We start from the raw sequence: 25,441 nt of genomic DNA on the forward strand, positions 1-25,441 counted from the left end.
ACACGTATATGTTTATGTAACAAATGAAGGTTGTCATCTCATTCTTGCCGTCAATTAGCTCTGTGGCCATGAGCAAGCTGCTTCTTTCCCTGGTTTTCAGCTTTCTCATTTACATGAAAAACTTCATCTCTGATGGTCGGATGATCTCTGACGTCCCTTCCAGCTATAAGACCATGTCAGGATTCCAGATAGTTACTAGAGAGGATAAAACACTTCGCCAATGTATAGCTTCGTTATGTAAAAGCATCAAATTTTCCTCTTTGTAGGAACTGCCGTGTGAAAATGACTCAACAAATGCAGAATTTACATCTTTCTCAGTCAAAAAAACATAGCGCTCCATCATCTCCCAATGCTGCTAAACGCCTGTACAGGAACCTGTCTGAGAAGCTGAAGGGAAGCCACTCTTCGTTTGATGAGGCCTATTTTAGAACAAGAACTGATCGCCTGAGTCTCAGAAAGACCTCAGTGGTAACAGCAATCTTTTTTTATTCTTGTATCGCTTTGATTTGTTCTACTTATGTTTGGGTTTAAGGAAATGCTAAGCTGATCCATGCTTACTTCAGAAGCTGATGCTTGCGATTTTATAAATGCCGCAACAGAGTCAGAGGAGGCAGGAATGGCAACATCTGTGTTGTCAAAGTTTGAGTGATTGTGAGATGTTTTCCCCCTCCTTTCCCCCTTCCCCTTCCTTTCAACTAAATTTTAATTCAACGGGAAAAAAAAAAAAAAAAAAGAACCAAGAAAAACAAGTTGAAAAAAAAGAAAGCCCAGATGAAATAGGCATTCTGAGAGCTCCAGTGTTCATGCAAATAATAATATTAATATCCCTTTACTTATTTCTAATGTATATCCCACAAGGCATTCAAAAACAGAATTTAGAGGGTAATTGGTGGGACCACACCTACGGTGCATCTTACAAGGGTACATGTGAAACTTACTAAATATAGAATATAAATGTCTTAACACAATAACTAAGAAAATGCCATGAAGGCTATGTTAACCAGTTAGATGAAAATATTTCAGACTGTATATAAAACCAGCACACTCTACCCCATGACTGCATTCATGTACACAGCTATGATTTAATTTAAAAAAAAACAGAATTTAGGCAAAGAATGCATATATATTATCTAATGAACAAGATGGCAGAGGGACAGGGAGAAAAGGAAAAAGAAAAATACTGGAAAAATAAAATATTGATGGTGATAATAGAAATGGATATTTCAAAACCTAGGCAAATGATACATATCTATACATGTCTATGTCTGTATGTGTGTATGTGTGTGTGTATGCATATATATAACTGTAAAAAGTTAAGACATCTACCATTATTTATCTTTGAGGTCTCAGTCAAAGCAGAAAAGGAAATACAATTGCTTTCAACATCCCATTAGGTGATAACTACAAATATATTAGTCCATCGGGAGAAATGGATAGTCTCCTGCTGCTGACTTCCTCGGGCCCTGTCTATGTCATAGTGAATTATGTAACAGAGAATGGCATAAAAAATGGAACTGATGATGTTACAGAACATTTTCCTATAATAGTTCCTTATATTGGCCCTCGGTAAAAACTGAGGACATAGTATTAACATGCTCCACAAGGGTATTTTTGCAAAGGATAATGGCACCATTTGTTTGCTTTTAAAAGAAGAAACAAGTCCCAGCCTTTCCAGATAGAAGCATGCCAGAGTTTGCCAACAAAAGCTTGAAGGAGGAAATGACTTAAGGGTGAGAATAAATATGGCACATGAGAAATTCGAAATACGAAAAGTCAAAAACAAATACACAACTGTGGACAGGGCAGCATTTTAACTTTGAACTCATTTGTTTTCTAATATGTTTTTCTCATTTCAAACTCATCTTCTGGGAGGGCTTGGCAAGTGGTTAAGTTGCAGCCTAAGCATCAGAGGCTCTTCAATTTAGCAGATTGTGGACAAACACATCACTGTTCAGCAGATTGTCTTGTAGCAAAGAGAACTGCATACCAAAATAGCTCCATCCCCTGGGTCCCCATTGTCAAAACAAGCATTTGCATAACAGGTTCATATTTTCCTCAGATTTCAATTTTGTGTCATGGACTCAGCCAAAGCCTACCTGCAACCTTTGACAGGGAAAATCAGTTTGGGTGAGACTAAAAATAAAACTTGTCCACCTAAATGCTGGCGATTGAAAACTTCAGATGTTAATCAGGTGACCCTCTACTAGATTCACATTAATGGCATGTCAACATTTTTAAAGACCAAATAACTCTTGGAGAAGATACCAGATAGATGAGCAAATAACATATGTGCCAATCTTCTCCCGTACGCATTGAAGAGAATTCCAGAGCTGTCCTCCTTTGTTTACTTTTAATCCTTTGGAAGAAGTTTTCAAAGAAACCATATTGTCTTTTGCTATTATTGTCTATTGGTGATTTGCAGTCCATAAATATTCAGTAATTAAAGATTCTGAGAGGTCCTATGGGGAGATACCAGGGTTGCTTGGTTTAATCCAGTGTTTGCCCAATTTATTTCCCCAAATGCTCTTTTCTTTGTAGAACACCTTTTAAATGACCTATTGATTGGTATTCCTCAGAAGCCTGGTTTGAGGAAAGCTGATTATTGCTCTTATCTGAAGCCTATTCATGATATGCTGTGTTTTCTCAGTGTGTCTAAATATACTGTCTTTCCAATGCCTACTGGAAATGGCAGAGGAAAGATCCAATACAATACTCTGGGGACCTCAGGACAAATTGCAGTTATACCTGTCAGTGGGCGTGCAATCTCCAATATTCAAAATAGCTAAAATGCAAAGACACAGTGGCCCATGAAATCGTGCTAACCTGCTCTTACTCTTCTGCTCCAGAATTTCCAGGGCAATGAAGCAATGTTTGAGGCAGTGGAACAGCAGGACATGGATGCCGTGAAGATCCTCCTGTATCAGTACACACCAGAAGAACTAGACCTCAACACCCCTAACAGCGAGGGGCTGACTCCCCTGGATATCGCCGTCATGACCAACAACGTGCCCATTGCGAAGCTTCTCCTGAGGACAGGGGCCCGAGAGAGTCCACACTGTGAGTAAACCTGAGAATCAACGCCCACACTCCGAGAGCCAGACTTCAGCTCTGTGTCACCAAAATAGCCACTGCTGACTTTCAGAACAGGGACGGTTGACTAAGCAGAGGCTCTGCAGTCCTTTCCATGTTTTCAGGGGCTTTCATGCAAACAGTGACAATGTTTATCAGCCTGAGCATCGAGTTCCACTGTAAATAGAATATGCTGAATGGCACTGGGAAGGAGCCCACAGAGAACTTCCCCCTGAGAATTTTATCCTGACCTTTAAAGTATGTGAGTTCTACCAAGTAAGGATGTAGAATAGGAGGTACCCATAGAAGAGTGAGCATCTGCGTGTCTGTGTCTCTATAGCCACAGCCCACAGAGTGTCTTCCTTCCTTCATTTATTCACTCAACAAACACTGAGTACAGGGCACTATTCTATGCGAACAAGAAAAAAATCCCTTTTCTCATAGAACTTATATACTAGTGGGAGAGACAACCAGTAAGCAAGTAAATAGATAAACTCAAATAGTTTAAATGTTATAAATAAAGTAAAATGAATGAGTGGCTAGGAATTGATGGGGAAGGGACTAGTTTAAATAGAATTGGTACCCATTAACCCATCTCTCCCCAGTCTCTGGTAACCACCGTTCTACCCTCTGCTTCTATAATGTCAACTCTCTTTTTTTAATTCCATCTTTGAGTGAGATCATGCCACGTTGGTCTTTCTGTGCTTGGTTCATTTCACTTAACAGGGTATTCTGCAGGTTCTTCTATGTAGTTGCAAATAGGAGGATTTCATTCCTTGTTATGGCTAAATAGTATTCCGTGGTGTATATATACCACAGTTACTTTATCTTTTCATCTGTTGGTAGACACTGAGGCTGATTCTACCACTTGGCTATTGTGAATAGCCTGCCGTAAATGTGGGAGTGTGGGGCTCTCCTTGACATGCCACTTTACTCCCTTTGGAGATATACCCAGTAGTAGGATTGCTGGAGCATATGGCAGTTCTGTTTTTAATTTTGACAGATAGGAGGAATAACGTCTGGCATTTTGTTTCACAGTAGGGTGATAATGGTTAAAGTAAGGTATTCTATACTACAGAATAGCTAGATAGAGGCTCTTAAAGGTTCTCACCACAAAGAAACATTAATACAGTAGAACCTCTATACTTAACCCCCTCTCTACATTGACCACCTTCCTTAAGTTGACCTAATTTTCGTAGACCAGACATGCACCACATGTACATATCAGTACAGTAGGCCTAGTTCCTCATGTTGACCACCTCTGGCTGTTGACCAGTTTGTTACAGCCCCTTGGGTAGTCAACTTAAACAGGGGTTCTACTGCAGCATGAGGTGACAGACACACTCAATCCCCTAATTATCATTACATAGCATATGTGTACACCAAATTGTACCCCACAACTCCATGCAAGCAATTAACAAGCAATAAATAAATAGCGTTGGGCAGGAAGAGCCTCCTTGCTGTGGGAATATTTGAGTTGAGTTCTAGATGCTACAAAGGAAGGAGTCGTGAGAGGTCAAACTGTGGGCAGAGTGAACAGAAAACACACAGGTGCCGAGGCAGGCAGAAATGGGACTGACATTCTGGAAGAACAAGAAATGGGACTGACATTTGCTCCTTGGCTCCAGCTCACATGGCTGAGGAAGACGTAACCCGGACCAGATGGCAGATCTTCAGACGCTGCTGCCTGTTTAGCTTTGTTTGCTGAGTGTGGTGGGAAGGCGAGAGAGCAATTTGAGCGGGGGAATGGCATGTTCTGCTTTCCATGAAAAGATCACTGCAGTGCCCTGTGGGGACTAGACAATGGGGAGGCAATTGTGCAACCGGAAAGCCCAGGTAGGAGACTATTTCCAAGGTCTGGGAGATGGATACCAATTGCTTAGACAAGCAAGGCAGTGATGCTGAGCAGTGGTGGAATTCTGGATATATTTTTTAAGGGTTTTATTAAGATATAAATCACAGGGTCTGTCATCCTAGCACTCTGGGAGGCTGAGATAAGGGGATTGCTTGAGCCCAAGAGTTTGAAGTTGCTGTGAACTAGGACACCACAGCGCTCTAGCTTGGGCAACAGAATGAGATTGTCGAAAGAAAGAGAAAGAAAAGAAAAGAAAGAAAGAGGAAGAGAGGATATAATCCGTATATCATACAATTGACCCATTTAAAGAGTATAGATTCACCAGTTTTTAGTATATATATGCACAGAGCCGGGCAGCTAGCACCACAGTCAAATTTAAAACTTCTTCATCACCCCCAAAGGAAGCCCTTTATCCTCTGTCTGGCACTCACCAACCTCCCCACTCCTCCCAGCCCTAGGCAGTCACTAATCTGCTTTCTATTTCACTAGATTTGCCTATCCTGGACGTTTCATATAAGGGAATCACATCATATGTGGTCATTTGTGAATGGCTTCTTTCTGGATATATTTTGAAATAGAGCTGATAGTACTTGCCCTGAGGCCAAGGGCAGATGCCTCCCAGGAGCAGATAGGATAATGTCATGCAGCCCGCCCCAGTGCCAGGCACTATTCTGAGCACTTTACTTGTATTGACTCCTGTAATCCTCATGATTTTATGAGGTAGGTACTCACATTCCCCTCGGTGCAAACCCTCTGACCCAATGACCACAATGGCGCTGAGCCACAGATTTTATGTTTCCTAAAAGGAAAAAAAAAAAAAAAGGTAAACTCATCAAACTGTTAGTTTCGCTAATACTGATTCACTTACTTCCAAGTGGTAAGACTCAGAAGGCTGAAGGAGAAGCAGGCAAATATATAATTAGAGGTCACATCTCTGCGCCTAAATTTTATAAACCACTACCACCCAAAGACCAGGTACAGAGGCAGATCCTTATATCAGAAAATTCCTTATTTAAAAAATGCTAAGCTCACCACATCCATGTCAGAGAGAGTGAGGATTTGAGTTCAGGAGGATCTGAACTCTTCAACTGAGCTCCTAACTGCTCCTTGTTAGTGGAAATGGGGGATTGGGAGGGATGGGCAAATAAGGATGCAATAACTTTTAAAGGCATCGTTGCTGCCTTCTGATTGATTCTGCAATAATATCTGTCCCAAAGATCCAGTGAGAAAGGGCTGGAGAGAGAATCTGAGGGTCTGAGCATGGAGAATGCAGACTGAGCTCCATTCTGTAGGAACAAGGAGACCATTCATCTAAATGCGGCCACGGCCATCCTGCACAGGGCTGGATGAAACATTAGTCCTACTTACCTGAGACACTACAAAGAATTCTGCATTTTCCATGAAAACAGTAAGACTCCCAACCTCCCAAAGCCCCCTGTGCATAATTAAACCTCCATAAAAGAACTCCAGGGCTAAATATCTACTTAAACCAAAAGCAAATTTGTTTAAGAGATCCCTGGTTTTCCACATTCCCTCCGGGATGATAACCCTGTTACCATCACCACGTTGTAAGGGACAGACAGTGGGAGATAAACCCGGGTTTCAGTCTCCAGGAAATACGACACCTGAGTCACCACGGCCACCCAAGAACTCAAAGGGATAGCGCCACATAGAGACACACGCTTGTGTGAACATGGCAAAGGAGTATTGCCCGCGAGCCTACGCAGTTTCCGCAGATGCTCCTTCTGGTTTTCACACTCACCCTGCAGGGTGATGTTATTAACTGCACTTTGAAGAAGAGGAATTTGTGATTGTGAGAAGTAAAGTGACTGGTCAAAAGTCATACATCCAGCAGATGAATAGGAGTGTCAAGGACTCCAGCCCGAGTCTGGGGGACACCAACAGCCCTTCCCCAGACATGTTCTGCTTTCTAAGCACCCAGTCTGAGGGCTGTGACATCGTTCCCTTTGTACTGTTTGCTAAAACCCTGTGGTGGATTCCGTGCACTACAGCACTGGCCCTGTTGGAGAGAGGCAAGATGGAAGAACATGATCTTTTCAGGGATTTTTAATTCACTTTATAGATCAAGTAGGAAAGCAGTAGTTTTGCTTCTGGGTGTGACAATGAGCCAACCCAGGAGAAAAACCACAGTGCATCAGCCAGAGCAGGGCAAGCAAGCACCTGGTGTCAACTGCCTCCCAGAAGCTGAGGATGAAGGGTAGACGAGAAGAGAAATAATGCTGATTCTTGAGGTCTTAGAGTGTTTACTACTCATGAAAATGCTTCTGTCTACATCATCTTACTTGAGTTTCACAGCTGGCTTGTGGGGTGCAAGTTATGTTCCTCATTTTTATCAACGAAGAAACTGGAATTTAAAAAGTCAAGTAGTTCACCCAGCACCACAGAACTAATAGGTGGTGGGTGGGGTCACGATTTGAAACAGATCTTCAGCATTAAAGGGCCTTGCTGTTGGTGGGAGAGCTTTGGCACACTCCCGGGTCACAGAGTAGATGCTCAATCCCTTCCTTCCCTGGTTCCCATCTGCTCCTCTTCTGATGACCGTCAAGTGCATATTTCAAAGCAGAGGGGGTTAAGCTTATAGGGTTTCCCATAAGCTTAATTTTATCTCTTTCCTGTGTGTTCCCTTCTGCTAACTAACCCAAGACTCTTTCCTCAATGCCAGTCAAGGATCTGAACACGATTCCAAAGAGAAAGTCCTCTGTAATTCCCCCCATTTCTTAACAAAAGTCACAGTGACACAACAGGTTTAGGGACTTGACACCTAAGTTATCGATCAAGTCTGTCTTCCTGTCTTTAGTGCTTCAATCCCAGAGCTCTACAGAAGGGCTCAACTGTGCACATTTCTTTAGTCACTGGAAAAGGCCTAGATGCAGCAGCCACCCAAACACACACACTGCTCTGAGGTTAAACGTATGCAAGCCCTCAGCCTTCTCATTAGATGAATGAATCCACTAGCTTTATTCGGGACATTCTTCTGTTCCTCCCACCTTTAGGCAAACAGCACACAGTAACACCTGTTCCTTGCAGAAGAAATTATCAACCATCATTGAAGTAGCATCCTCAGAACTTCCTCACAGACTGGTGCGCTGAGGTTAGGGAAAAGGTACGGAATTTGCCAGACTCCAACTGAGGCAGGCGGTGTGCAGAGGCAGCACGGGACACCCATGGCTGTGCCAGGGGTCCTTTCATATATTTAGGATCCCGGTGGCTGTGACGCACGCTCAGCTGCCTAACTGCTATCTGAGAAAGACTTCTTGTCTCTGTATCTAAAAGCCTAGTCATAATAACTAACTCACATCCTACCCTCATCTTCAAATTGCAGTTCAACAGTCTCCGGGAGGAATTTGCTGAATCATCCGTGACAGCCCTGCCTTTCGGAGGCTGCTGTTTATTTGACTTCTGAAGGCTGTGTAAACAGTAACTGTAAAGAGACTAGCTCTTTGGCGATGTCTACCGTGTTGCCAATATGGTTACTCATGAGACCCCAGTAACTAGCACACAGTAGATGCTCAGCAAATTGTAGGTGAAACTTGAACCTTTGTGATAGCCCCATCTATGCCGCTGGACGTCACAGACCTTGAGCTGTAGTGTCCACACGTGTGTACAGGCTCTACGTGGGTGGGGGGGGACGTGCAGGTGCGTTCAGACACACAATGTACAGGGAAGAACCTTTAAATCTCTCAGTAATATAAACTTCAGGGTGCCTTTGGTTGCTGCTGCTGCTGCTGCTGTTTTCCAGGCACTGCCGCAGAACTTGGCTGTAAATATCGGCTGTTGGTTTTTATTTTTGCACTGTTTAATAACATGGACGGGTAAGGATGGTGAAATGAATATTCCTGCAGCACGCTCCATCTCTGCAGGCCCTCTCCACCCCTCTGCATTTCTTGGTGAATGCCTCCCTCTCACCTTCTCTCCGATGCTGCTTGGGGAACGAGGACGTGTCGCCCAGGGCTTGTCACCTCCAGTTATCTCATGACATGTGAATGCAGAGGAGCTGTCATTTGAATACGGTGCAGACGCCAGGGTTGTAAGGCGGGCAGCCTTGTCAGGATGCCCCACTGGTTGCTGCAGTCGTCAGGGGTTGGTGTTGGTGCTGGGACCGGTTCAGGCCGCGTCTGAGAGGTGTGACTGTAAACTAATGAGGCTGGCTTTATGTAAACAAACACACTCTAAAGTCTACAATCCAAGCGAATGTTATCCTTCAGCCCGGTCCTCCTGGGAGACCCCACACTTGCTCCAACAGTGCTGCCATTGCTCTAAACACTTTTGGGATTGTCCTCAGAGTCGGTTTATGAGAAAATCTGACTCGTTGCTTCAAGTCACACCTGATTTTTGTTCCAAAACAGCATTGCCCAGCGTCGTCACCCTCTAGGTTCAACAGACTTGGCCTCAAATGATTTAGAGAGGTTTCCTGAAATCAAATCCACCCTCAAAGGCCAAAGATTTGCAGCCATTAAGAATATGTAAAGAGCGCACCTTAGACAGGTCTCCAGACTAAGCTCCAGATTATTTGTATCTGTTTGGTTAAATAGGGTTACAGATCTTCACCCCGCCTTACAAACCTGTGCCTCAAACTTTATTTTTCACCACGCACCCTTCACCCCCACTGGCCTCCATTCTGCTCCTTGAATGCGCCAAACTATCTTACCACAGGGCCCCTGTGCTAGCTCTTGCCTCTACTTGGAATGCATGAATGCTTTTAATTTGGAACCTCACGCGGCCAACTCCTTCGTAACATTCATATTTCAACTTAAATGTGACATCTTCAAGAGGCACTTTCTGTGGCCACCAACTCCAAAGTCTAAAAGCGTAACTGTCTGATCACATCACTCCGTTGTCATTTTCCACATAACACTTCTCACACTTTTTCTCTGGGTTTTTATTTGCTTTTCTGTCTCCCCTGCTTTGGAATGTAAACTCCCCAAGAGCTAGGCCTGTCTCTATCATTCGTCACCGAAGCCCCAGCAAACAGAAGGCGCTCAATAAACATTTGTTGAATTGAATTGAATGAGTCCCAAGCTTATTTCTTTTGAGTAGGGTGAATCCATTATTTCTTATACAGAGAAGGATTTTATGAAATATCAAGAGAATTGACTTTTTTTAATGTTTCCAAATAATTATTTAAAGATCAGGTGGCCACCGGCTAAGTTCCAGTCACCTATTCAAGAGTTATATTTTCTTGATTTTTGAATTTTAAAATATCTAATTGACTAATGAAGTTTCCATGTATTCAAGGTGTACCATGTTATGATGTGATATATTTATCTACTGTGTCTTGAGTGTTACAATCAAATTAATTAAAACATCCATCACCAATCATGCTGTATATTAGCTCTTCAAAGCTTGCTCATCTTATAGCTGAAAGGTTGTGCCCTGTAATCAGTATCTTCCCATCTTCCCCTCCCCCAGCCCATGGTGACTACAATTCTACTCTCTGCTTCTATGAGTTTGACTTTTTTAGATTCCCCATACACTCATACAGCATTTGTCTTTTTGTGTCTGGATTCTTTTACTTTGTTTTGGGGAGGGGGGTTGTTTTGTCTTGAGGGGTTCCTTTTGTTTTTGTTTTTGTTTTGTTTTTTGAGACAGAGTCTCATTCTGTCACCCTGCATAAGTGCCATGGCGTCAGAGCTCACAGCATCCTCAAACTCTTGGGCTCAAGAAATCCTCTTGCTTCAATCTCCCTAGTAGCTGGGACTATAGGTACGCACCACAATGTCCAGCTAGTTTTTCTATTTTTACTAGAGATGAGGTCTTGCTCTTGTTCAGGCTGGTCTCTAACTCTTAAGCTCAAGCAATCCGCCCACCTCCACCTCCCAGAGTACTAGAATTACAGGAGTAAGCCACAGAGCCCGGCCTTTACTTCAAATGACATCCTCCAAATTCATCCATGTTGTTGCAAATAATTTTTTTTTTTTTTGGCAGTTTTTGGCCAGGGCCAGGTGGGTTTGAACCTGCCACCTCCAGTATGTGGGGCTGGTGCCCTACTCCTTTGAGCCACAGGTGCCTCCCTGCAAATAATTTTTAAATAAACATGTAATACAGCATATCTTCTCTTATCAAAATTAAAACATTATAAAGTTAAAAGATGTTTTTGACAGTCCACACAACTCTTCCCTGAAAAGCTATTTCTCATGTACACACACTCTAGATTCCCGTCCCTAAATTCTCATCCCTAATTTAACCATTTACTATATGTTTAGAGGGTATCCAGACTTTTCCCTGTAAAGTTTTAACACTCACAAATACACAACAACAGCAGCACAGAGAAAAAAAAGTTGCTGCAGCTTTTAAAATAAATCCTTAGCAGAGACTAAAAATTAAGTTTCTGGAGCCAGAGAAATCTGGTTTCAGATCCTACCTCTGACACTTTGTAGTTATGGAAAAATTCCTTAACCTCGCTGTGCCTTTATCTCTTCATTTGTAAAATGGAGATAATAATTGCATCTACTTATAGTACAAGCTTAGCTACCCCAAAACAGCAGCTGAAAATAACAAGGTTTCCACGGGTCAGGAATCTGGGAAAGACTTTAGCTATATAGTCTAGGTCCAGGTGCCCCATGAGATCGCTGTTGTTAAGGCTTGCTCGAGCTAGTCATAGTGGCTACTGGTACCAGTCCTACGTTCCTTGCTACCTGGGACTCTCCATATGACTGCTCCATGACATGGCAGTTGGCTTCCCCCAGAGAAAGAGAGGCCAAAGGGAAAGAGGAGAGGGGAGGGGAAGGGTAGGGAGGAGAGGAGGAAGGGGAAGGGAAAGGACGAGGAGAGAAATCAACCAAGGTGGTAGCAACAATGTCTTTTGAAACCTAGTCTCAGAAGGCACATACTGTGTCATTTGTGGGGAATTCTCTTGATCACACAGACCAACCCTGGCATGGTGTAGAAGGGACTAAACAAGGGCATGAGTAACAGCAGTCAGAGGTCATCAGAGGCTACTTAGAGACTGGTTACCACACTACCTACCTTAGATTGTTGAGAACTAAATGGATTAATACCATTAAAATATTCCTCACATTACCTGGCACATTATTAATGGTCAAAAAATCGTTAGCCAATATAACTCTCAAAAGCAAAATAACAATCTGAGAGTTTCTGGTAAAGAATTTAAATATTTTACCCATCATTTGTATAGCCTATGTTGGAAAACACCACTGAAAGTAAGCACTTTTTTTTTTTTTTTTTTTTTTTTTTGGTTGCAGCTGTCATTGTTGTTTGGCGGGTCCGGGCTGGGGATTCGAACCCGCCACCTTAGGTGTACGTGGCTGGCGCCTTAGCCGGTTGAGCTATAGGCGCCGAGCCTGAAAGTAAGCACTTTTTAAAGTTTGTTACAAAGCTTACTGGCCAGCACAGAAGCCACTAGTGATATATGACTATCAGATACTTGAAATGTGTCTGTTCTATTAACCGGTGGAGAAGAATAGAGAGGCCAGAGATGAAACCATACAGGGATAGTCAATTGATTTTCAACTAGCTGCCAAGAATACACAATGGGAAAAGAATTGACTCTTCAATAAATGGTATTAGGAAAACTGGAAATCCACATGCACAAGAATAAAGTTGGGCTCTTGCTCATACCATATACAAAAATCAACTCAAAATTGATTAAAGACTTAAATATAAGACAAGAAATTGTAAAACTACTAGAAGAAAACATAAAGGAAAAACTACATGACATTGGTCTAGGCAATAATATTTTTGGCATATAACCCTGAAACAGTGGTTCTCAACCTTCCTAATGCCACACCCCTTTAATACCATCCCTCATGTTGTGGTGACCCCAACCATAAAATTATTTTCGTTGCTACTTCATACCTGTAACTTTGCTTCTGTTATGAATCATAATGTAAATATCTGATATGCAGGAGACCCCCAAAGGGATCATGATCCACAGGTTGAGCACAGCTGCCCTAAAAGCTCAGGCAGCAAATGAAAAAATGGATTACATCAAAGTAAAAAGATTTTGCCCAGAGAAGAAAATCACTAACAGTGTGAAGAGGCAACTTATGGATTGGGAGATGATATTTGCAAGCCCTACAGCCAATAAAAGATATCCCCAAAATGTTAAGAACTCAAATCAGTCAATAGGAAGAAGACAAATAAACCCAATAAAAATTGGACAAGGAACCCAAATAGATATTTCTCAATAGAAGGCATACAAATGGCCAGCAGATATATGAAAAACCACGCAACATCTCTAATCATTAGGAAAATGCAAATTAAACCACAATGAAATATCCTCTCACACCTGTCAGAATGACAATTATCAAAAAGATGAAAGGTAAGGATTGGTGAGGATATGGAGAAAAAGGAACTCTGTACACTATTGATGGGAATGTAGATTCATACAACAGTTATGGAAAGCTGTATGAAGTTACCTCAAAAAAACAAAAATAGAATTACCATGTGATCCAACAATCCCACTTCTGAGTATTTACCTAAAAGATCAGAGATCAGTTTGTGAAAGAAAGGTCTGTACTCTTGTATTTATTGATTCTATAATAGCTAAGTTATAGAATCAAACTAATTGTCCATCAACAGATGAATGGATAAGGAATATGGTGTTTATGTGCATACATATACAATGCAATACATTTCAGCCTTAAAAAAAGAAGAAATGCTATCATTTACAACAGCATAGATGGAATTGGAAACATTACGCTAAATGAAATAATCCAGGCCCAGAACTTCAGATACCTCATGTTCTCACCTACACGTAACATCTAAAACAATTAAACTCTTAGAAGCCCAGAGTTGAAAGCTGGTTACAGAGGATGGGGTAGGGGACCTTCAGAAAATGTGGAAATGATGGTAGGAGGGCAGAAAAATCTCAGACAGGACGGATAAGGTTTTTTAAAATTTATTTTACAGTGTGGCCAACATAGGTACTAACAGTGTACCATACATTTCAAAGTTGCTAAATGAATAAATTTCAAATGTTCTCACCACAAATGAATGAATGATATGCATTTGAGGTGATGGATATGTTCGTTTGATTTAATTATTCTGCATTGTATTTACAAATCATAATACCACTTTTACCCCCCTAAATACATGAAATTATAAATTATCGATTTATAATAAAATAAAATTTTAAAAAAGAAATGCACCTAGTGCAAATTGAAATGTGTTCCAGATGTAAAATCTACACTAGATTTCAAAGGCTTAATGCCAAAAGTATGTAACATAGGAAACTAATAATTTTTATATTGATTATCTGTTGAAAGAATAACCTTTTTGATATATTGAGCTAATGAAAAATATTATTAAAATTAATTTCACCAGCCAGGCACAGTGGCTCATGGCGGTAATCCTAGCACTCAGGGAGGCCAAGGCAGGCGGATTGCTTGAGTTCAGCAGTTTAAGACCAGCCTGAGCAAGAGCGAGACCTCATCTCTACTACAAACTGGAAAACTAGCCAGGCATGGCGGTGCACATGTATAGTCCCAGCTACTGGGGAGGCTGAGGCAACAGGATTTCTTGAGCCCAAGAGTTTGAGATGGTTGTGACCTATCATGACGCCTGGGTACTCTACCCTGGGAGACAGAGCAAGACTCTGTCTCAAAAAGACATTAATTTCACCTATTTCTTTTGGCTTTTATAATGTTGCTCCTATGAAATTTAAAATGGTGTGTCTTGCACTATGTATCTACGAATAGCACTGAACATATTGGCAGAAGACATGATTATCTTATTTCACACTTAAGCCCCCTGTAATGCCATTGGGTCATACAGGATTTCCTTAAATAATTCACTTGAGTCTTTCGTGCATTTGTTTTAGAAAAGATGTCCATTTGTCCCTTTCAGTTTTGGCAGGAAGTCCACCCTCTGTCATTGGTTCTGTTTTGGTTTGTTTTTTTATTAGACTATCATTCTGGTTTCTTAAGGAATCACCACTTACTTTGAGAATCTACATTCTGCTGGAAAACCCCAGAGCCCTCTATTCCAAAGTAGTAAGTTCTACAGGAGAAGAATGTTCCTCAGTAATTAAAATGAAATATTTAATCTTTAGATCTTTATAACTTTTGCAGAATCACACTCTCAAAATCTTTGAAAACTCCTAAAAATAGGACAACAGGTGGGGGCCAAAGTGAGTTCTGAGTTCTGAACCTTAACAAGATAAGTATATTGGAACTTATCTTTTGAGGTGTGTGGTTTTTTTTGGGCGGGGGGTATAAAGATTATTGAATTTTAAATATTTAATTATTAGAATGTTTCTATATGAAAATATTACTTCTTTTGACATTCCTACCTTGTGAGGTTGTTAGAAGGTTGTCACTTACGTTCAGCAAAGATAAATTTTCTTAACTGCTGTTCTTGATTGCCCAGAGGATATTGGCTTACAATGCAAGGATTATACCTAGGCAACCTTATTTTCTCCTTTGAAAGAACTGATAGGATTGAAATTGATATCACTTATTAGTAATATTTCTGAATAGTCACTAGGATGGAAAATTTTCATTTGAGCAAAGATTTATGATAGAATACAGAGCTGTTACATAAAACAACGATTGCTTTATTTTGTGTGATTGAAAGAGAGCCTTTTATGTAAAGATTATTTATATTGAGAGCCTTCTACATAAAGATTATCCTTCATTTATTACAACTTGTGAGACAGTTGGCTATTATTATACCCATTTTACAGATGAGATACTTGAGCTCAATATGGCAGATTAACTGGTTAGGGTCACCCATTTATAAGGGGCAGTGCTTGAGCAACAGGACCTGAAGTCCTTCTTACCACATTGCCTACTCATTGGAAATACAGTCATGCACTGCACAAAGTTTCAGCCAATAGCTGACCACGTGAAAGGGATCCTGTAAGATTATAATGAAGCTGAAAAATGCCTATCACCTAGTGACCTGGTAGCCATGGATGGTGATGCTGGTGTGAGCAAATCTCTACTGCCAATTGTAGGGACATGTAGCACATGCAATTATGTAGAGTCCATAATACTTGATAATGATAATAAACAACTGTGCGACTGGTTTGTGTATTTCCTATGCCACACTTCTTAGGGTTATTTTAGACCGTGTCCCTCTACTCATATGTATATATAACAAAAAATTGTAACTGGAAAACAGCCACAGGCTGGTCCTCCAGGCGACACTCCAGAAGGAGGCATCGCTGTCGCGGTAGATGACAGCTCCATGCCTGTTACTGCCTCTGAAGATCTTGCGGTGGAACAAGATGTGGAGGCAGAAGCCAGAGCTGCTGACGATCAGACCCGGTGTAGGCCTAGGAAGACAGGTGTGTTTGTGTCTCGGTTTTTAACAAAAACATTGAAAAGAGTGAAAACAAAAAAGGGATTAAAAAAATAGAAAAATCTTCTAGAATAAGGTACAAAAATGTGTTTGTACAACTATACAATGTATTTGTGGTTTAAACTAACTGTTATTACAAAAGACCCAAAAAGGTTTTTTTTTCACATTTTAAAGTTTATATAGCAAAAATGTTAGAATAAGCTTGTTAAAATAAGCTAAGTTTAATTTATTATGATAGATAGAAAAATATTTTTATAATAGTTGGGGAGACTAAGTGTACAGTGTTTATAGCGCCTATAGCAGTGAATAGCAATGTCCCAGTTCTCCACACCCACTCATCACTCACTCACTCATCTAGAGCTGTTTCCAGTCCTGCAAGCTCCATTCATAGCAAGGACCCTATGCAGATATACCACTTTTTATCTCTTATACTGTATCTTTTCTTTTCTTTCTTTTTTTTTCTCTCTTTTTTTTTTGAGACAGAGTCTCACCTCATTACCCTGGGTAGAGTGCTGCGGCATCACCGCTCACAGCAACCTCAAACTCTTGGGCTTAAGCAATTCTCCTGCCTCGGCCTCCCAAGTAGCTGGGACTACAGGCACCTGCCGTAACTCCTGGCTAATGTTTTTATTTTTTGTCATAGTTGTCATTGTTGTTTAGCAGGCCTTGGTCGGGTTCGAATCCGCCAGCCCCAGCGTATGTTACTGGCGCCCTCACCACTGAGCCCAGGCACTGATCCCGTGCTATCTTTTCTGTGTTTACAGATGTTCAGATACAAACATACTTGCCATTGTGTTCCAATAGCCCTGGGTATTCAGTACAGTAACATGCCATATGGGTTTGTGCCTAAGAGTCATAGCTCTACCGTATTGCGCCAGGTGTACAGTAGGTCACAGCATCCAACTCTAGGTTAAGTACTATCATGCTCCCACAGTGATAAAATCACCTAACGACGCATGTCTCAGAACATGTACCTGTCATTATGAAATCCATGATAAGATAAGAAAGCAGATGTCAGCTCAGGGCAAGGAAACTCTTTAAAATTTGGAGTTATGTAAAAAAAGGCCAGAGCCACTTCAGTAAGCAGTGAGTCCCCTCATGAAGAAAATTATACAGGGCTAAGGGTGCCCTAGGAAGAGGCCTCTAAGGTTTGTTGCAAAGAATCCTCCTAACTTTGCAATTAAGTGATGATGATGATCTCAATGCCTCATTGTTCTCATCATTAAAAAAAAAAAGGAAAATGCTCATAATAATGGAGAAGCCATTGCGAAATTGAAAAACGGCATATTGTCAGAAATGGGCAGATGTGTCCATTGTTTTTTCACCCAAACTAAATGAATTGTTCCCTACAAGCCTCAACTAAAAAGAAACGAAAATTAGTTCACTTTTTAGCCCTCGTATTTTCAACTTTAAGCAATTTGTTCAGCAATTGCAGGGCAAAGTTAAGCAACAGTAAGAAGCCGGCCATCCATAGGTTAGATTCTGACGGTGAAGAAAATCTGTCCAGCCCCTGATCATTATTTATCTCGGGATTTAAACAGTAACCCTAATTGTATTCTTTGAACACCAAGTTCCTGCCCCGCTCCCCACCCCTGTCCCGTAGTTAATTAGCTGGGCAGGTCTTATAACAAATACCCACTCAGAAAGCACTGGGTGGTAGAAATGCTGTTGATAATTAAACACCACAATAGCACGGGGCCTATTTCAGGAGCCGCCAAAGTGCTTACCACACACTCACAGACCCTCCATTGTGCTGGCCGGGGCGGCTCACAGGGATAGTGGCTCAGCTGGACAAGGGACCAGCTAAAATGAGAGAAAAGACCAAATCTTGCGAAAGGATCGGGAGCGCTGGACTTGAGGGGAAGATACCTTGTGGGTGGAAGTAAAAGGGGAATCGACCCAAGAAAAGGAGAAGTGGATGGTCAGGAAAATGAATGAAGAGATAGAACGAGCCTTTCTCAGTGCGACCCACCAGCTGAAATGAATTCCCTGATCTCCTGCCAAACAGCAATTAGAGAATTGCAACAGATAAATGATGGGTCGATTTGTATGTCATTTGGTTTAGAGAAGTCTCAGAGTTCTTTAAGGTTTTTAATAAAATGTTGGGTGAGTCATTCCACCTCCCTGAATCTCAGTTTTTTCGTCTTTAAAATAAGGAGGTTGGGGCGGCACCTGTGGCTCAAGGAGTAGGGTGCCGACTCCCTATGCCGAGGGTGGTGGGTTCAAACCCAGCCCTGGCCAAAAAATAAAATAAAATAAAATAAGGAGGTTGAAAAAGTTCCCATTCTGGGGGTGCAAAAGTAGGAATGGGGCTCCCAGAACAATTTTCAAGGTGTCAAAAAGCATAAGCTCGCTCACCGTTACTCAAGATAAAACTACACGCTCTAATATAATTGCCAGCTTCACGTCCTTCTGCTTGAAATATACTAACTCAATTTGTTAAGTTGATTGTTTCATTATAACCAGATGCTTCTATCAGCAGGAATGTGGATCATTAATAATCGGGAGATACATGATTACTTTATAAGTCAGCTGGTTTAGTCAACAACAAAAAGAAATCTTTCAAAAGAGACTGTTTTATTAAGCTCTCAAAAGGTGTATAGAGAAATAAAAAAAGTTTGCTTGGTGAAGGGGCTGGAAGCCATTGGTTCCGTCAGAGCCTCTCTAGCTTGTCCATACAATTACTTCTAATAACAGAGGCAAATAAGTGTAGTGTAAGGGGCACTTGGGGACATAGCCTGAAAAGAGGGATCAATTTCTATAATGTTTATTTTTTTTTAAATCTCCAATCTTTTAAAAAAAATTTTTCATTCTCCTCCATAATAGAACTATTTAATTTGTGGATAGTCCAAAAGGACTTATTTAATTTGTGGAATATTTAATTTGTGGATAATCCAAAAGGACTTATCCAAAAAGACACTACACCCCCACCCCACCCCCTGTCACCACCGTATTACGCTGGAGTTTAGGTATCCCAGATGGACGAGCACCAGAATCCAAATAATCTTGGAAAACCCACCTGGTTATAAATTTCTGTGGAGCTCCCTTGTAAGTCTCCGAATAGGCAAAATGCTTTATCTTGGAAGAAGTGGAATCCCTTTGCCCTTGTAACTTAAATGGCATCAAGTTCAAAGCCTGGGGGAAAGGGACAATGCAGAATGATAATGTGTGGTGCGAGGGAGAGCAGGAGGCATGTCAGGGCGGGGGGAGGGGCAAGCATAGCTCGAGAGAGGCTGTCCATCTGAAATGCCACCTGGATTTCACGCCAGTCATAACGGTTGTGGATATAAAAATTAATAGGGGGGATTGCATAGTATTAGAAAAATTTATTTTTATAAATCATGTGTCTATCACCCAAGTGTTGACGCATGCATGCAATTCAAACACGGGGCTTACAATAAAAAGCTCACTGAATAACTTAACAAGGACAATCCCCCCATTTTCTCCATAATTTGGAGTGGAAGAAGGAGGGGGTGGGAGCGGGGAGAGGGTGCAGTTACTGGGTCAATTAATCAACCTGAAAACTGTGACACCAGCTCTGACGCCTAACCGATGTCTAAAAATACACAGATGTATATGAATTTGTTTGAAACTGTCAATGCCTATATTTAGGCCCTTCCCAGCAAGGCTATAATGAGACTGTGTTTGAGGCCTTCAGTCATAGCAGACTCTACCATTAATCTGAAGTTAGTTAAATTAACAGCATTTAGTACTGACTTGTCAATCTCCCTGCTCCAGGAAATTGCACCTTGAGGCTACTAATATTGCCAATTTTTCCACTGGAGTGTGCGCCCACGTGTGTGTATGTGTATTTTTTTCTCTCCAGAACCTCCACGTTCATACCCCATCCTCGCTTCCCTCCATCCACAGCACTTATATTATCATTTATTCTGGCCTCCTTTAGCCCTCCCAGGGGATCCTGCACAGCGTGGCTGCTCAGTGAAAGAGTTTTTTAGCTTTATATTTATTTGTTTATTTTTCTGTCATGGCTCATGACTGAGGCTTTTAAAAAAAAAAAAAAAAGTGTGACAGTATTTAGAGTACATGATTGACTGCTACGGCAACATTCATTAACCGTGACCAACCTGCAGCAAAACACAGTCCCGAGTGTTCTAAACAGCAACTTGAAACAGAAAAAAAAAAAAGAAAGAAAAAAGAAAGAGAAAGAAAAAAAAAAAAAGACTCAACTCATTTTTCATTGACCTCATCTGTAAATAAATTTAGACTGATGGTACGCAGGGGCAATCATAAATTAGTATTCATTTCCTGTAATTAATGCAAACACGCCTATGAACTCAGAGGCTATGAATACATAACCACCTAATTTCCATTTGAAAATATACCTAACAAATTCTCACTTGAATTATCTTCATAATATTTCCAGCAACCCCCCCTCCACCCCATCAGAAGAATGAAATGGTTGGAGTTCTTTCCCACCCCCCAGAGAGAAATATTGTTTGGGTCACAGGGCGTGTCAAACACATTTCAGCAACAGATCTGCAGGACTTGGCTGGGGTTTATTGGATGATGTTGCGATCCCCTACCACATTCACATGCCAAGGCTGCCTTTTATCAGTAACCAGGAGGGGCTCCTCGGAAATGACCAAGTGACCATCTCGGCAGAATTTCATACGCGTATGACCCCAAAAAGCAGCCTCCCTGCCTAGCACAAGAATAGAAAAGTTCTTTCCCATTCATTGATGCGAACAGTTAATCATACGAGGGTGGGTTAGGTAAACAATCTGATGTGAATCACACGTTGGGTGAAGTAGAAGTATCAAGCTCTATAGCCTCTCTCAGCAAGAGGAGCTTGTACAACTTACCCTCTTGGATGTAGGTATCTCTGGAGATTAGTCCTGCAATCACTCAACAACCAAAGAGCAAGTCTGATGACGTTCAAGTCATCCCGTCTTCAGATCTCACTAACACAACTGTGGCCACAATAGTGGGACACGTTGTTAGCAATAAATAAATAAACTGATTAATCATAAGATGCACACAAAAATGTCTATCATCGGGGGAGAATGTGATGCACATAACAGCAGAAAATCTGAATCAGGTTCTACCAAAACAAAAACAACGTCACCTGAATGCAACTTGCACTGGGGATAACTTTTCCTAGGGTCTTCCTGGACCTATGGAGCTTTGCCTCTAAGTATTTGTCCTTTCAAAGGTCATGAAAACAAATCCGTGCAATCTGGATTAAAAGTGGCCCTCAGGTCCTTGATGGTGGAGCTCTAATTAGCTGCACTGGGCCATGGAGCAATGGCAATATCTTAATTTGATGACTGTATCAATTAATCTGATTGCAAATGTCACTAATTGGATTTGATCACAGGACAGTTAGTTACTCCCACAGATGCCACTTTCCCAAGGCATTGTTACAAACCCACAGTAGACCCTCAGCTACAACCCACCCGTGAAGCAGCATTCCCCCGGAAAGAAAGAAGAGTCATCCCATTTCTTTCCTTTTAGTTGTCAGCCTGGAAAGCCGAGCAATGCACCTCAACACACTGGTCCAGGAAGCCCAGGAGAGGGTGAGTGAACTATCTGCCCAAGTGGAGAATGAAGGATTCACTCTAGACAACACAGAGAAAGAGAAACAGCTGAAAGCTTGGGAGTGGAGGTACCGGCTCTACAGACGCATGAAGACGGGTTTTGAGCATGCCAGTGAGTATAAGCAGAGGACTTCTGCATTTTACTAGACCGAGCTTTGGTTTGAGACAGCCAGGCCTTCTTGTTCTGATATTTTTGCAACTCTACAGGGTCATGGATGGCCGTTGTCAGCCTATTTGGAGCAAGGGCTCTGGGAGGCCGTCAAAGGGTCTTTTGTCTTGCTTGAGCTTCTGGCTCCTGAGGGGTCCTCTGACCACAGCCTTGAGGCTTCATGCTTCTGGCCCCCTCCACCGTGTCACACTCATCTAGCACTTTACACCCACTACGCCCTAATGCCTAATGACCCGCATAGTCTGATGCCCTAAGTGGCTACGTTTTGGGATGGGAGATGGAAAAAATATTTGTTTGCCTATTTGTGTCTGGTTTCTGCTTCAAGCTGAAGTTTAAGTTGTTTCCAACTCTCTACTGCATTTTTTTTTAGAGAGAGAGCTATAAACTGAACCCCAGTTAACACAGGCAATCGGGAAGGACAGTCAACCAACCTATGAATTATGCTTTTGTCTGCACTCCCATTCTTTTTACCAATTCTTTTTGTTAGTTTAAGAAAAGGCTGCTTTGGGGATAATACTCATTAGTGCTGGGAAGTACTGCTGAGCACAGCCCCTGACACAAAAACAGAACATAAAATTCAAACACTGAGGAAATATTAAGTTCTTATTCTAGAAAGAGATCTTACTTAAACCACAACAAAAAAAAAAAAGTTAGGCTTGAAATTTAAATAAAAGGGAAAGGTCCGTTCATTAGTTTGGAAATTCTCTGCCTCTGCTGTGGGGCTCTTCCTTGTGACATAGACAAAGGACAAAAGCAATGAAAATTTTGTTTTCTAGAGTACCACTGTATCCTTGAGTGTTGCATCTGGCAGATAACTTTAGCGACCCGAATGAAAGTTTGCTGTCAGCATCCACCATCTCTCAAGCGATGCTCATGCATGGATTTGTTCAGAGAGATTCAGCAACTGCTTTACTAAATCTATTCGCTATTGCGCCTCATTGGTGCCATATGGACTAGAAACAGACATATTTTTAAATTTGTCAATTTTCTGTCATTTTTAAAAATATGAAACACTTTCTGGGTGTTAACACCTACAGCCATCAGGAGTCCTCTAAAAAATAAGGGAGGCGAGCATGACATTTGCTCATACTTTTTCAGAAAACACGACCCATTTTAATAGGAGAGCAAGGGGAATAAGAATCCCACCTTATACGGGGAAGAGCCCAGAATTAGGCATCTGATGCCAGGGGCTTTCATCCTGGCTGTTCATCTTCACTGTGTTCTTGAACATGGAATTTGGCCTCTGGGTTGTGGTTTTTGCCCTTTCTACCCAACACGGCTGCAAAAATGGCTCCAGTGAAAAGAGGAAAGGTAAAGGTAAAGGTTTAGGTAAAGGTAAAGGTTTCTACAATGAAAGGTAAAGGTTTCTACAATGAAATGTAAAGGTTTCTACAATGCAGGATCCCGCTTTCCCTTTCTGCCCTCCTCTCCACCGGATCCAGCCCAATCCCCTACTGTGTTGCAGGACACTTCACGAAGGCTGCACTGGTATCGTTTACCTTTTCAGAAGATGTGCAATGTTCAAATAAGGCCACCATGGCAACAACAAAAGAAAGTCATTGAGACTTCTAATGAAAACGTTCGAAGGCACAAAGCTATTAGGCTCTACAAACAAACGTTTCCATAGCGTGTGTTTCAGGGTATCCTTTGAAGAGGCAGGAACGTTGTCTGCAAAAGATATGCTAGGTTAAGATCCTGTGTTTTTCCTTCCGTCCCAGGAGTCCCTGAGATGCCGACTAATGTCTATCTCATGGTGACCAGCAGCACATCACTCACCGTCAGCTTCCAAGAGCCTCTGAGCATCAACGCAGCTGTAGTGACCAGGTATAAAGGTACTGGACCCCAGATACTTTCTCACTGCTCTTTGTTGAAAAAGAATCTGTTGATTGTAAATTACCTGTGCCTTTCATGGGTGTGTTTTTCCTGTGGGTAGGATTTTTTTATTCCCATTGACTTTGGGAGTTGGAATATTTCCATAGGCACTTGTGCAGAGGAGCCATAAAGTGACTGAACATAAGTAACAGAAAGGAAGAACCACAAGATCGGGCTGTCAGTCCGAGCCTCTGAATTACTGTCCCATACATGCCATACTCTGGGCATGGCATAGGGGTGGGGACAGTTCTGAGTGGGAACCACTGTATAATTAAACTTGATATGAGGAGCTGAGGGCCAGGATCTGGAACATTCAAAACAAGGGGCACACTGGTAACTATAATGCCAGGTAACTAGGTTTGAGGATTTAAAAAAAAATAAATACAGTATGTTGGTGGTCAGGCAACCACAAAGGAATGGTAAAATAGTGGCATCAGCAAAGGCCCCCAGGGGGAGGTGGCGTTTGGGCCTAGCTTTGAAGGTTGGCTTGGATTTGGACTGGAAGATATGGGGGGAAGGGGGGGGCAAATTCCAAATGCAAAGGACGTCAAGCACAGGCATAAGAACAAGAAAATACTGTACAAGGAGATGAATAATAAGGGAACATGGAGAGGGAATAGAAAATAGCCTGGCTCCACAGGAGCATGGGTTCGTGATAAGGTGCAGTGAAATGTGAGATTAGAGAAACTGGAGTCCGCAGGTAGGGCTGGAGCAGAGTTTGACATCAAGGCTAAGGGGGTTAGACTTTGTGTGATGAATTCTGCAAAGCCGTTGAAGAAGATGGGGACAAGATGAGAGGTGGACTTCTCCGAGACTGGAATGGCAATACTCTGGGTGGTGTATTAGAAGAGAGACGGGTTTAGAATAAGGAAATGAACTAGGAAGCTATTCAAGAGGGAGGTCATGGCCGCCTGATCTGGCTCCTATGGCCAGGAGAGGAGAGGGAGAGCTGGGGGGGTAGGGGGAGATATCTTGGAGGTACTATGATGAAAACAGCTAATGCTTATATAATGCCTACTATGCGCTGGGCAGTGTTTAAATTGGTTAGGTCTATTAACTCTATTCAGTCCTTACAAGGTGGGTACTTTTATGATTGCAGATGAGAAAACAGAAGCAATGAAAAAGGAATTTGCCTAAATGCTCCCTACAGACCCAGATTCATTGTGTTATACAGGTCACTACACATGTTTTGAGTCTGACTGTATTATGGTTCACTACTTGACTTCCAAGAAACACAGTCGACAGCATCCTTTCTGCTTCGCCTGTGCAAGTTTCAGCTTATCCGTGTTGACGGGAGGGTTTCATTTGTTTCCATCTATGCAGATTTTACATTTCTTGATTTTTGCATTTCTTAATGACCCGTGTATGTTGACCCTTGAATGTGGGGAAAATAGAAAGCTATAGAAATACCTTGAATAGCCCTAGGACCTAATAAAACTCTCCACACATATTCTAAGGTGCCAGGCTACAAGGAAGACTTTCTACATGTTCAGATTACCAGGGCTCTCTCTGCCTTCAAAAATGTCCAGGTAGCAGACATACATCCCTTTCTCCTTCCCAGGGCCCGTCCCCAGGAGAACCTCATATGTCTCTCAAAACTACTCTGCCCACACCTTGTGCTTGTACTTCCTG

General features: G+C 41.8%; 1 protein-coding gene across 1 annotated transcript in view; it reads left to right on the top strand.

The window, feature by feature from the left end:
- The window catches only part of ANKFN1 (ankyrin repeat and fibronectin type III domain containing 1), a 270,947-nt gene that overhangs the window by 156,916 nt on the left and 88,590 nt on the right, over nucleotides 1-25,441 (top strand). The window contains exons 4-7 of the mRNA XM_003795557.1: nucleotides 267-468; nucleotides 2,847-3,057; nucleotides 21,686-21,880; nucleotides 23,656-23,769. Coding sequence (XP_003795605.1) covers nucleotides 267-468; nucleotides 2,847-3,057; nucleotides 21,686-21,880; nucleotides 23,656-23,769 — 722 coding nt within the window. The remainder of the gene's footprint in view (nucleotides 1-266; nucleotides 469-2,846; nucleotides 3,058-21,685; nucleotides 21,881-23,655; nucleotides 23,770-25,441) is intronic.

Source organism: Otolemur garnettii, unplaced genomic scaffold, assembly GCF_000181295.1.
Source record: "Otolemur garnettii isolate 467f Iridium unplaced genomic scaffold, OtoGar3 scaffold00094, whole genome shotgun sequence".
Lineage (NCBI taxonomy): Eukaryota > Metazoa > Chordata > Mammalia > Primates > Galagidae > Otolemur > Otolemur garnettii.